At 46.6% G+C, this 12,500-nt stretch overlaps 1 protein-coding gene across 1 annotated transcript in view; it reads right to left on the bottom strand.

Annotated features, from left to right (window-relative positions):
- Positions 1-12,500, bottom strand: part of LOC135561821 (zeta-sarcoglycan) — a 97,947-nt gene that overhangs the window by 63,852 nt on the left and 21,595 nt on the right. Inside the window, exon 2 of the mRNA XM_065003747.1 lies at positions 4,684-4,771. Coding sequence (XP_064859819.1) covers positions 4,684-4,771 — 88 coding nt within the window. The remainder of the gene's footprint in view (positions 1-4,683; positions 4,772-12,500) is intronic.

The following is a 12,500-nucleotide window of genomic DNA, read 5'->3' as shown; positions in this document are numbered from 1 at the left end:
ACGTTGACTTAAGTGAGGTACATTTAGAATGCTCTCTTACATTTTTTAACGTCGTCGGAAAGCCAAAAGCAGCGCTAACTGACTCTGACTGACTCCCTGACAGCTCCGTATGTCCTCACCGTCAAAAACGTCAAAACGGATGAATTTAAACATCAGCGGTATGTGGTGTAAGACAGTGATAAGTGGTTGTCTCACCAAGCTACCTTAAGATGAACGTCACTCTGGATAAGTGTCTGCTAAATGACCATAATAACTGCAAATGTAATATAAGAGGTGGAAATGGCTGCTGGACGTCAACGAAAACACTCTAGAGCAGAGTTTACAATCACAGCACTTCACGGGGTGGCTTGTTAGGGCACTTTGGAACACTTTGGAGAAGACAAGGACATTGCCACTTAGCCACAACCAGTGATAAGTTATATAAGTTATATCCACGTTGACAGCAACAGCCCACACCGAGGAGATATTGGGTCTGGACTGTCGTCTGAAACTTTTGCTCCTCAGAAGATTAATGACAACGGGGCGTTATAAACGAGCTGCTCGAGATCATTAATTGATGCAGATTTTCCTGTGATTAGAGAAGGATGAAGGATGATCCTCCGTGGTGATATTGAACACGCAGGAAATGTCACTTGTTAAATCAGAGATAGGGTTCCAGGCCGACGTGACATTGCAGACGTGACATTGCAGACGTGACATTGCAGACGTGACATTGCAGACGTGACATTGCAGACGTGACATTGCAGACGTGACATTTCAGACGTGACATTGCAGACGTGACATTGCAGACGTGACATTGCAGACGTGACATTGCAGACGTGACATTGCACCAACCAAAGGCTGAGTGCCACGTCAACGACTGTCCGGCATCACATTGCTATAGGATATAATGTGGTTAGTGAATATGTTCAACATCCAGGCGTCGTGAGAAAGCAGCTGACTGCTTTGTAGTCAGTCTAGAACGAGGGCAGTTTGGGGGTTTGGGGAGAACCACAAAGAGGGAAGGGGCAATCCCTGTTTGGTGCCATTTTGACCTGTCAAATACAAAGAGGGAATGGGGGAAGAGACAACAAAGTCTGGAGTCATTTTATCCTGTCAAATACAAAGTAGAGGGAATTGGGGGAAGAGACAACAAAGTCTGGAGTCATTTTGGCCTGTCAAAATATAAAGTCTGAAGAAAAAAGTTGAAGTTTTGAACTCGTCGAGTTAGTTGGTCACGGGAACTCGTCGAGCTAGTTCGTCACGGCCCCTTTGAACGAGGGCTGAGAAATGCTGAATTAATTTGGACTTTCAAAAGTAAACACTGAAGAAGGTGATGCAACTCTGCGAAACAACGAGGTCATCGCTGGTCTCTTTTTGAAGTGCTGAAATCAGTCAGAGAGCGGAGTCTCCTGGAAGAAGACCTTTCGACTCTTTGAAGGTGCTTTTTGAAAAACTAAAGAGCCGTGGAGTGAAGCAGTCAGAAAACTGCAGCGCGCAGCAACTTTTACCCCAGGTTAGAAAAACTACACATGATTTATGGACAAACATACACAAATTATGTATCTAAATAAGATTACACTCATTAATAAAGAGCGCGGGAGAAAAAAGGGAAAAAGTGTGGTTTCAACCGACACATTAATCAAGAGAATCTTTTCGGTCAGGGAGACGAAGGAGGCAAAGAAGAGACGCTGCTAAAAGGTGGATTTAATCACACACTCTTCATGGCTGTCTGTAAACACGGAGGCCTGCGGTGTCATCTGTACACACACATCAATAACCGGCATGACATTGATGGGAACAAAGCTAAATGAGTACTTCCTTCATAAAAATGGACAGATTCTATTCTAACACGTCCCAATATACCTATAGCAAATATGTTCTCATTGACAATGATCTCGCGTCACAAAGCATATGCACTGCTAGTTCATCCTCTTTTATATGCCAATGGTCGGTAGTAGCCACAGGGAAAGACGGCCCGGTGCCCCGTACAGGCACAGCAGACATGATCAAATGTATCATTCATATTCTTGTCACTGAAGCTGTCTCTTACACAGAATGACTCAAGGGCAAGTTAGTCTTTGACTACATACCAAATTGCTTAATAGCAAGTAAGAGCAAATACCAAAATAACAAGGAAGTAGAGCTTTCAACACCTGTTCCTATTGGACGCTAAGAATGGGTGACAGAGCGGGGATCCCAGAACATCTCCCACTCTAACCCTTGCCTTAATCCATTCCACATGATACAGCAGCTGGACAAAAAAAATGAGTGGAACGATTCCTCCGAGATAAAAGAGAAAATGATTACTGAGCAGGAGAAGATAACGGGACATAAATGAAGCCCGAAGTTTAGAAGCTCATTACAAAGTCATAGGGGAGTTTGCCAGTTTAAAGGTTTGAAGTCCATTTCTTCTAGGAAAGGGACAAGGAGAGGAAAGGGTATAAAAGCAGTGTTTTGGATAGAGTGTTCGGCTGGACGGTGAAAGTCACTTCTAAAATTGGCAGCGTGGCGGGTGAGAGTGATCCCTGTGACGTTGTTGTCACACACTCACAGTCACATACGCCCGCCCTTATGCGCTGTCTTTCCCAAAAATGCATTTTGGCCCCCGTCGCCAGTTTTGGTCGCCTGTCTCCTGCCACGGTCGTAATGAAATCTTCCCGCAGAGTGAGAAAGCCATTTATTACCCAGAATGCACTTATACAAATGAAAAGTCAATGACACACCCCAACAACAAAAAAAGACAACAGACGTTCCCGTTCGCCCTCGCTGTCCTCCGAGCAGCTGGGCACCACGTCCAGAAAATACTCTCATGGTGTTATTCTCTCTCCGAGGGGGGAAGGAGGACACAGGACTAGGAGATTGCTGCTGTAGACTGATCCAAGGACAGTTTTCAGTTTTTCTTCACTTCTGATTGTTAAGGATTTAGAGAGGCTTAGCTGATCATAGATCTGTGGTTAAAGGCAATTTCTACATGGAGAGGAAGACAAATAGCATTTTGGTGTCAGAAAGGGGGGCCAAAAGCCTACTTTCAGTGGGCCAAGTTCACTTTTCATTTTTACGAGCCCTGATTCGGATATGGGCCGTGACAGGTCCTCACTCAAATTAACGAGGTGACAGGAATAGAGAGGAGGGAGGGAGGGAGGAAGGGAGGGAGGGAGGGAGGATAAAACAGAGTGCAGCGCTCAAGGCTCAGTGACGGCCCTGTCTGTTCCTCTGTGCCACGGGGTAACTTCATGGCCTTTAGCAACTGGCTGAGGGAGGGGAATAAGGTGTGTGTGTGTGTGTGTGTGTGTGTGTGTGTGTGTGTGTGTGTGTGTGTGTGTGTGTGTGTGTGTGTGTGTGTGTGTGTGTGTGTGTGTGTGTGTCGATGGCTGGAGTTCCAATGGCCTAATAGCACCAAGTGAACTGTGTGTGCGTGTCTCCTCCAAGGACCTTATGATCAGAGCACGTCAGCCGTGATTTCAAAGTGTGTCTCATAATTGACTGTAATATAATTTATCTGAGCTTATGGACAGAGGCACTTTGAAATACAGAGAGAGAGACAGACAGACAGACAGGCAGAGAAAGAGAGAGAGAGAGAGAGAGAGAGAGAGAGAGAGAGAGAGAGAGAGACAGAGAGAGACAGAGAGACAGAGAGAGACAGAGAGAGAGAGAGAGAGAGAGAGAGAGAGAGAGAGGGACAGAGAGAGAGTAAATTAAAGAGAGAGAGAGAGACAGACCGGAGAGAGAGGAAACTGTGGATGGGACGATCAGGATGTGGAGTAGAACTCCAAAGTACCACACTGTTCTCCTATTGGAAGATGAATGTTATCACTAGCCAGTTCACAGATGGAGAACAGGAAGAAATAGAGAGGAGAGAAGAGAGCGATAGAGAGAGGGAAAGAGGGAGGGGGAGGAGTCAGAGGGAATGGAGGAAGAGACAAATATTAGAGAGCGAGAGAGAGAGAGAGACTAACACACTAAGGTGGCCTGAGTACCACACTAAGAGACAGGGTCATACTGGTCTCACCAGGTACCCTTATCTCCTTGGACCAGAGACCACTAAGCTGATAAGTACAATGATAGCCATCTAAGAAGGTTGAGTCTCTCTCTCTCTCCTGTGGGTCCACTAGTCTGCCAGTGTTTACTGCTATGTATGAGTCCCTTCCGGATACCAGTTTCCCAATCAATCATGGCCATATCCAAGGGGGCAGCAGTCCGAAAGCCCCTTTCCTCCTGACTAGAAAGTGTGTGAGTGTTGTCAACATGCTGACTCAGAGCTCCTTCAGAAACCCTTGGAATCCTTCTGGAATCTCTGACAGGAGGAGAGGAGGGAATTCTGTTCCGGACTTCCGGAACAATGCAGAACTCCCCCAGACTCCCCAGTCAGTCAGTGAGGCACCATGCGTTGTGGCCCAGGGGGCGGGGATAGTTAACGGAAGGCCCATCATGTGCTTGGTCGGGTTCTCCCCAGCCCGGGGGTTTCTGAGGCCCTGCTGTCTTGGGGTTCCACTTCTTGGAACACAACTACCCAAGATGGGCTACTTTTGTTCAAGAGTCCAGGTAATCTGTGTGTGTGTTAGTGTGTGTGTGTGCTTGTTCGTGTGTGTGTGTGTGGGGGCGGGTGTGTTTGCATGTGTGTGTGTGTGAATGCGGGTGTGTGTGGGGCGGGTGTGTGTACGTGTGTGTGTGGCCAGCTGGTGGCGGCGGAGGCTGACTCACCCACAGTGAGCTGTCCTGTTAGCTGACCAAGGTTGTTTCTTGCGTTCACCGTCACATTCCTGTCTGACTGCAGGATCAGAGGATTGTCCTAGAGAGAGAGAGAGAGAGAGAGAGAGAGAGAGAGAGAGAGAGAGAGAGACGGAGAGAGAGAGAGAGAGAGAGAGAGAGAGAGAGAGAGAGAGAGAGAGCAAATCGCTAGAGCAAATGGCTACAGCAACAATGGATAATCTTCACAATAAATGTACCGGCACTGTTTGTGGTCAAGGACGAGTCAGTCACTCATGCTGCTGCTTAATAAACCCCTAACATGCACTTTACATGCCAAACCATACAGAATACCTCTCTTCCCCTTCCACCCCCTTCTCTCTCTGTAGGGTGGCAGGGAGTCTAGTGTGTTGGGCCAGTAACCGCAAGGTTCAAATATCCAAGCCAGAAAGGTGATGAAAATATATTGATGTGCCCTTGAGCAAGGCACTTAACCCTAAAATGCTCCAGAGGCATGTACTACTATGTCTGACCCTGTAAAACAACATATATCACTGTTATCTGTCTGGTGTATCTGACAATAACAGCGTCTGTCTGTCTGTCTGTCTGTCTGTCTGTCTGTCTGTCTGTCTGTCTGTCTGTCTGTCTGTCTGTCTGTCTGTCTGTCTGTCTGTCTGTCTGTCTGTCTGTCTGTCTGTCTGTCTGTCTGTCTGTCTGTCTGCCTGCCTGCCTGTCTGTCTGCCTGTCTGTCTGTCTGTGTGATGTTTCTAAAACAACCACCGTACCTGATGGCAGAGTATACAACCTCACTGAGTTCCATTGAAGTCCATTCTGTTTGAAGAGACACATATCTAACAGAACTGATGTTGCCCTGCAACGGTCCTCTTCAAATAAGTTCATCCCTCTCCATTCCATCTGAGTACAACATGCGGTGATTGTGACTCACTCATTCCTAGAACATTTAAGCTTTGAACAGAGAGCGAACAATGCACACAACAGCAGAACGCTGAGAACACTTAGTCGTAAGCTTAAAGTCAAAAGTCTGTTGAAATGAGGATTGAAATGGAATATGATTTTCATGACCTTCAACGATGATTACGAATACATCTTCAGACTTAAAATGGAGAATTAGTGACTAAGATTGGATTGCCGTAAATGTTGATATCATTTCCTCAGGATGACTCCATTGAGTGATTCATTAACATGAATCACTCCCATGGCCATTGCCGGAAGCAATTGTAGAGAATCCCTATACAAAGGTAGAACACAAAGGACAACCCCAGCAGTCACTAAATAAACCCACGTGTTTACACCAAGGAGTCATCTAAACTCTATTGAATGGTCCTGATATGATCACTAATTCAATTGCTGCAGCACACAGTCTGTCAATACACTCCACCCTTTCGTTCAAATGCAAATGTCTCAGCCACAGGTTTATATTAAGCCAACTAAATTGGGTAGTGCTATCTGGGATCCTTGAGACATCCATGCCCTAAACCCTAGCCTTAACCCCTACCCTTACCCCAACCCTTAACCATAACCCTTACCTAATCTTAACCTTTACTTTAACCCTGACCTTAACCCTTACCTTAACTATTTCAAATGTCAACGTCAATGGGGTAACGTCAGAGTTGGGACGTCCCAAGAATCCCTGATAGCATAGACCATTCTAAAAGTTGCAAAGTCAGTGGCGAGGATCTTCTGAAAAGTCACAGGCTTATATTAAGCCAGCTAAATATTGCCCTAAAAGTTGAGAGGTGCAGCGGTTGAGGACCCGGGGTTGTGGCCTGAGACTGGCTTAGTGAGCTTGACTGCAGGTCAGAGTTCATTTGAGTCTCTATGCAATCTGTTTGATTGGTGAAGAGCACAAACACCGTTAGAAACACACACACACACACACACACACACACACACACACACACACACAGACACTGGGGCTCAGTTGAAGGGATTTAGATGTCTGAAGTTCTGGCTCTTTAGAACTGTGCCAGGTGCCGATACCTCTCTCCCAGGGCGCTCTCTATTGTTCCTGTTAGTTCCTCCCTCCTCCACCCTCCCTATACACCCCACATACAGTACGCACATGGAATCTGGCCCTTTTGTTCCTGTTAGTTCCTCCCTCCTCCACCCTCCCTATACACCCCACATACAGTACGCACATGGAATCTGGCCCTTTTGTTCCTGTTAGTTCCTCCTCCTCCACCCTCCCTCCCCCACATACAGTACGCATGGAATCTGGCCCTTTTGTTCCTGTTAGTTCCTCCCTCCTCCACCCTCCCTATACACCCCACATACAGTACGCACATGAAATCTGGCCCTTTTGTTCCTGTTAGTTCCTCCCTCCTCCACCCTCCCTATACACCCCACAGTACGCACATGAATCTGGCCCTTTTGTTCCTGTTAGTTCCTCCCTCCTCCACCCTCCCTATACACCCCACATACAGTACGCACATGGAATCTGGCCCTTTTGTTCCTGTTAGTTCCTCCCTCCTCCACCCTCCCTATACACCCCACATACAGTACGCACATGAAATCTGGCCCTTTTGTTCCTGTTAGTTCCTCCCTCCTCCACCCTCCCTATACACCCCACATACAGTACGCACATGGAATCTGGCCCTTTTGTTCCTGTTAGTTCCTCCCTCCTCCCTTTTGTTCCTGTTAGTTCCTCCCTCCCCATACACCCCACATACAGTACGTACATGAAATCTGGCCCTTTTGTTCCTGTTAGTTCCTCCCTCCTCCACCCTCCCTATACACCCCACATACAGTACGCACATGAAATCTGGCCCTTTTGTTCCTGTTAGTTCCTCCCTCCTCCACCCTCCCTATACACCCCACATACAGTACGCACATGGAATCTGGCCCTTTTGTTCCTGTTAGTTCCTCCCTCCTCCACCCTCCCTATACCCCCACATACAGTACACCATGGAATCTGGCCCTTTTGTTCCTGTTAGTTCCTCCCTCCTCCACCCTCCCTATACACCCCACATACAGTACGCACATGAAATCTGGCCCTTTTGTTCCTGTTAGTTCCTCCCTCCTCCACCCTCCCTATACACCCCACATACAGTACGCACATGAAATCTGGCCCTTTTGTTCCTGTTAGTTCCTCCCTCCTCCACCCTCCCTATACACCCCACATACAGTACGCACATGAAATCTGGCCCTTTTGTTCCTGTTAGTTCCTCCCTCCTCCACCCTCCCCATACACCCCACATACAGTACGCACATGGAATCTGGCCCTTTTGTTCCTGTTAGTTCCTCCCTCCTCCCCTACCCTCCCACATGATCTGGCCCTTTTGTTCCTGTTACCTCCCTCCTCCACCCTCCCTATACACCCCACATACAGTACGCACATGGAATCTGGCCCTTTTGTTCCTGTTAGTTCCTCCCTCCTCCACCCTCCCTATACACCCCACATACAGTACGCACATGAAATCTGGCCCTTTTGTTCCTGTTAGTTCCTCCCTCCTCCACCCTCCCCATACCCCCACATCCCTATACACCCCCTATACACCCCACTATACAGTACGCACATGAAATCTGGCCCTTTTGTTCCTGTTAGTTCCTCCCTCCTCCACCCTCCCTATACACCCCACATACAGTACGTACATGAAATCTGGCCCTTTTGTTCCTGTTAGTTCCTCCCTCCTCCACCCTCCCCATACACCCCACATACAGTACGCACATGAAATCTGGCCCTTTTGTTCCTGTTAGTTCCTCCCTCCTCCACCCTCCCTATACACCCCACATACAGTACACCTGGCCCTTTTGTTCCTGTTAGTTCCTCCCTCCTCCACCCTCCCTATACACCCCACATACAGTACGCACATGGAATCTGGCCCTTTTGTTCCTGTTAGTTCCTCCCTCCTCCACCCTCCCTATACACCCCACATACAGTACGCACATGGAATCTGGCCCTTTTGTTCCTGTTAGTTCCTCCCTCCTCCACCCTCCCTATACACCCCACATACAGAAATCTGGCCCTTTTGTTCCTGTTAGTTCCCCTCCTCCACCCTCCCTATACCCCACATCCTCCTCCACCCTCCCTATACACCCCACATACACGTACATGAAATCTGGCCCTTTTGTTCCTGTTAGTTCACCCTCCCTATACACCCCACATACAGTACGTACATGAAATCTGGCCCTTTTGTTCCTGTTAGTTCCTCCCTCCTCCACCCTCCCCATCCCCACATACAGTACGTACATGAAATCTGGCCCTTTTGTTCCTGTTAGTTCCTCCCTCCTCCACCCTCCCCTCCCTCCTCCATACACCCCACACAGTACCACACATTAGTTCCTCCCTCCTCCACCCTCCCTATACACCCCACATACAGTACATGGAATCTGGCCCTTTTGTTCCTGTTAGTTCCTCCCTCCTCCACCCTCCCTATACACCCCACATACAGTACACACTGGCCCTTTTGTTCCTGTTAGTTCCTCCCTCCTCCACCCTCCCTATACACCCCACATACAGTACGCACATGAAATCTGGCCCTTGTCCTGTTAGTTCCCCCATACACCCCACATACAGGCCCTTTTGTTCCTGTTAGTTCCTCCCTCCTCCACCCTCCCTATACACCCCACATACCCCTTTTGTTCCTGTTACACCCTCCCTAAATCCTGTTAGTTCCTCCCTCCTCCACCCTCCCTATACACCCCACATACAGTACGCACATGAAATCTGGCCCTTTTGTTCCTGTTACCCTCCCTATACACCCCACATACAGTTGAAATCTGGCCCTTTTGTTCCTGTTAGTTCCTCCCTCCTCCACCCTCCCTATACACCCCACATTTATTTATTTTTATTTATTTTTTATTTCACCTTTATTTAACCAGGTAGGCTAGTTGAGAACACCTTTATTTAACCAGGTAGGCTAGTTGAGAACACCTTTATTTAACCAGGTAGGCTAGTTGAGAACACCTTTATTTAACCAGGTAGGCCAGTTGAGAACACCTTTATTTAACCAGGTAGGCTAGTTGAGAACACCTTTATTTAACCAGGTAGGCTAGTTGAGAACACCTTTATTTAACCAGGTAGGCTAGTTGAGAACACCTTTATTTAACCAGGTAGGCTAGTTGAGAACACCTTTATTTAACCAGGTAGGCTAGTTGCACCTTTATTTAACCAGGTAGGCTAGTTGAGAACACCTTTATTTAACCAGGTAGGCTAGTTGAGAACACCTTTATTTAACCAGGTAGGCTAGTTGAGAACACCTTTATTTAACCAGGTTTTGAAACACCTTTATTTAACCAGGTAGGCTAGTTGAGAACACCTTTATTTAACCAGGTAGGCTAGTTGAGAACACCTTTATTTAACCAGGTAGGCCAGTTGAGAACACCTTTATTTAACCAGGTAGGCTAGTTGAGAACACCTTTATTTAACCAGGTAGGCTAGTTGAGAACACCTTTATTTAACCAGGTAGGCTAGTTGAGAACACCTTTATTTAACCAGGTAGGCTAGTTGAGAACACCTTTATTTAACCAGGTAGGCTAGTTGAGAACACCTTTATTTAACCAGGTAGGCTAGTTGAGAACACCTTTATTTAACCAGGTAGGCTAGTTGAGAACACCTTTATTTAACCAGGTAGGCTAGTTGAGAACACCTTTATTTAACCAGGTAGGCTAGTTGAGAACACCTTTATTTAACCAGGTAGGCTAGTTGAGAACACCTTTATTTAACCAGGTAGGCTAGTTGAGAACAAGTTCTCATTTGCAACTGCGACCTGGCAATCTGGCCCTTTGTGATGAAGTCGCCTCCCAAGGTCAAGAGGAAACGGAGAAAGAGCTTTTGTAGAAGTGCTCTCTATTGGACTTTTCCCTGGACCATGTGACCTGACCAGGTAAAACTACTGACCCCTCCGTTACAAGCTATAAATGTAGCCAGGTAAAACTCCTGGTCCTAGCTATGAAAAACACTGAAACAAGAGACTTTGAAACTGGCACGGTGCAAAACATGACGTCATCAGGGTTTATTTAGAGCAGCTTGGCACCCATAGTCATAGTCTCAAACACACACCGCAGGGTGGAGTTCACTAGCGCCGTCCTGCCGATTCGCCATAACTTAGGAGAATTCATTCAAATAACTGTCTTTGCTTTGAGCCTCCGTCGTCACGGTCAGAGGAACAACTCTCACCTCGCCACTACTTACTGATTCCAAGTCAAGGTCCAAATGCAAAGTGTCCGGACAGTGTTTTTTATACCAGCTTGTGTGTAGAGGTGTGGGCCACAACACACTGTCAGGTCGATTTCTACCCGGAGACGAGGAAAGGTCATTGATTGGCCAGAGACCCCTAATCCAAGACTCAACCTCAACATTGCAGATGCACGCCAGATCTAACAACGTCTGGATGGGTGTTTAACATATCAGATAACCACATCATATGATAAAGCAACCTGATGCTCGACTGTCGAGGAGGTGGCACGCAACCATTGGCTGATGCAATGCAACATCTGCAATGTAGTAGGCCTGGAACACCAAGGTGACCATGGGTCATCTTTACATACTTCTTCTTCACTGAACCAAAATCGGTTCCATATAGAACCCTTGGATTCCATATAGGGTTCTTTTAAGGAACCAATTTCTATACTGAGCAAAAATAACATGCAAAAATGTCAAAGACTTTACTGAATTACATATAAGCAAATCAGTCAATTGAAATAAATGCATTAGGCCTTAATCTATGGATTTCACATGACTGGGCAGGTGTGCAGCCATTGGTAGGCCTGGGAGGGCATAGGCCCACCCGCTGGGGAGCCAGGCTCAGCCAATCAGAATGAGTTTTTCACCACAAAAGGGCTTTATTACAGACAGAAATATTCCTCAGGAAAAAAATACAAATAAAAGACTACCCACGATGCCCAGACTAAGATGAATTCATTAAATGCATTCTGAGAAGCAGGTCTCTCTCTCTATAATGAAAAACGAAGGGGAATGAATAAACTGCAGGTGACCCAATTTTTCTGTTGATTTCCCCAAATTAATATGCCGCTGTTCGGGCGTGAATTCAAATGAGAATATCCTGTTAAATTGGGAGAGAGTTGCTGATCCGATTGAGAGAGAGAGCGAGAGAGAGAGCGAGAGAGAGAGAGAGAGAGAGAGAGACAGACAGATAGATTTTTTCCCCATTCTGCCACCTGCGATTCATTATCCCCACTTTCATTGTTTTCTCCAGTTTATGACAACAGGCCCAAACATGAATAAATCACACCTGCTTGGCTCTAATTTTAGAATGCCGTGGACCGGCTCGGCGGTAGCATTCACCAAATCATTTCGCCTCACCTAATTGGTGAATACCCCGCTCTTGGAATTAATTATTTGCAATGGTGCGTATGATGGGATTTAGTATTGTTCTCCACACAGTTCCAATTGATAGGACTTTGTTATGCGTGAAAACACTGGGCCCTGAATTCTTCCATGGACTCATCGCCCCGAGGCTCAGCCACTGTAGCCTACGTTCAATTGTGTGTGATTTGAAGTCACTGTGGAAAAGAGCATATCCTAAATAATTACAATTTAATTCTCTGTGGATTTGAGGGAAGCCTCAGAGCCCAAATGCTGATTAACAAACATATATTAATTTTTAGCTGGTAAACAGACATCCATGTAACCTTACAATCCCTCTTTCAAAGAAATAGTCCTTCCAATTATTCAATCTCTTCCGCCTCCAATCCTGTCCTTTAAAGGCTTTCTGATTTCGGTTGCATCTTATATTCAAAGTGTTTGTATTTCGGGCAATTACCCAGAAGCCTCTCTAGTCTAAGCCTGGGTTGGCTCTTCAAGTCCATTCATGGCCACATTCAACTTCCACTGTACTAAGAATAATTAG

This window comes from Oncorhynchus nerka, linkage group LG18 (genome assembly GCF_034236695.1).
Source record: "Oncorhynchus nerka isolate Pitt River linkage group LG18, Oner_Uvic_2.0, whole genome shotgun sequence".
Taxonomy (NCBI): Eukaryota; Metazoa; Chordata; class Actinopteri; order Salmoniformes; family Salmonidae; genus Oncorhynchus; species Oncorhynchus nerka.
Note: the sequence above shows the minus strand (reverse complement) of the source record. Positions and strands in the feature narration are given on the sequence as shown.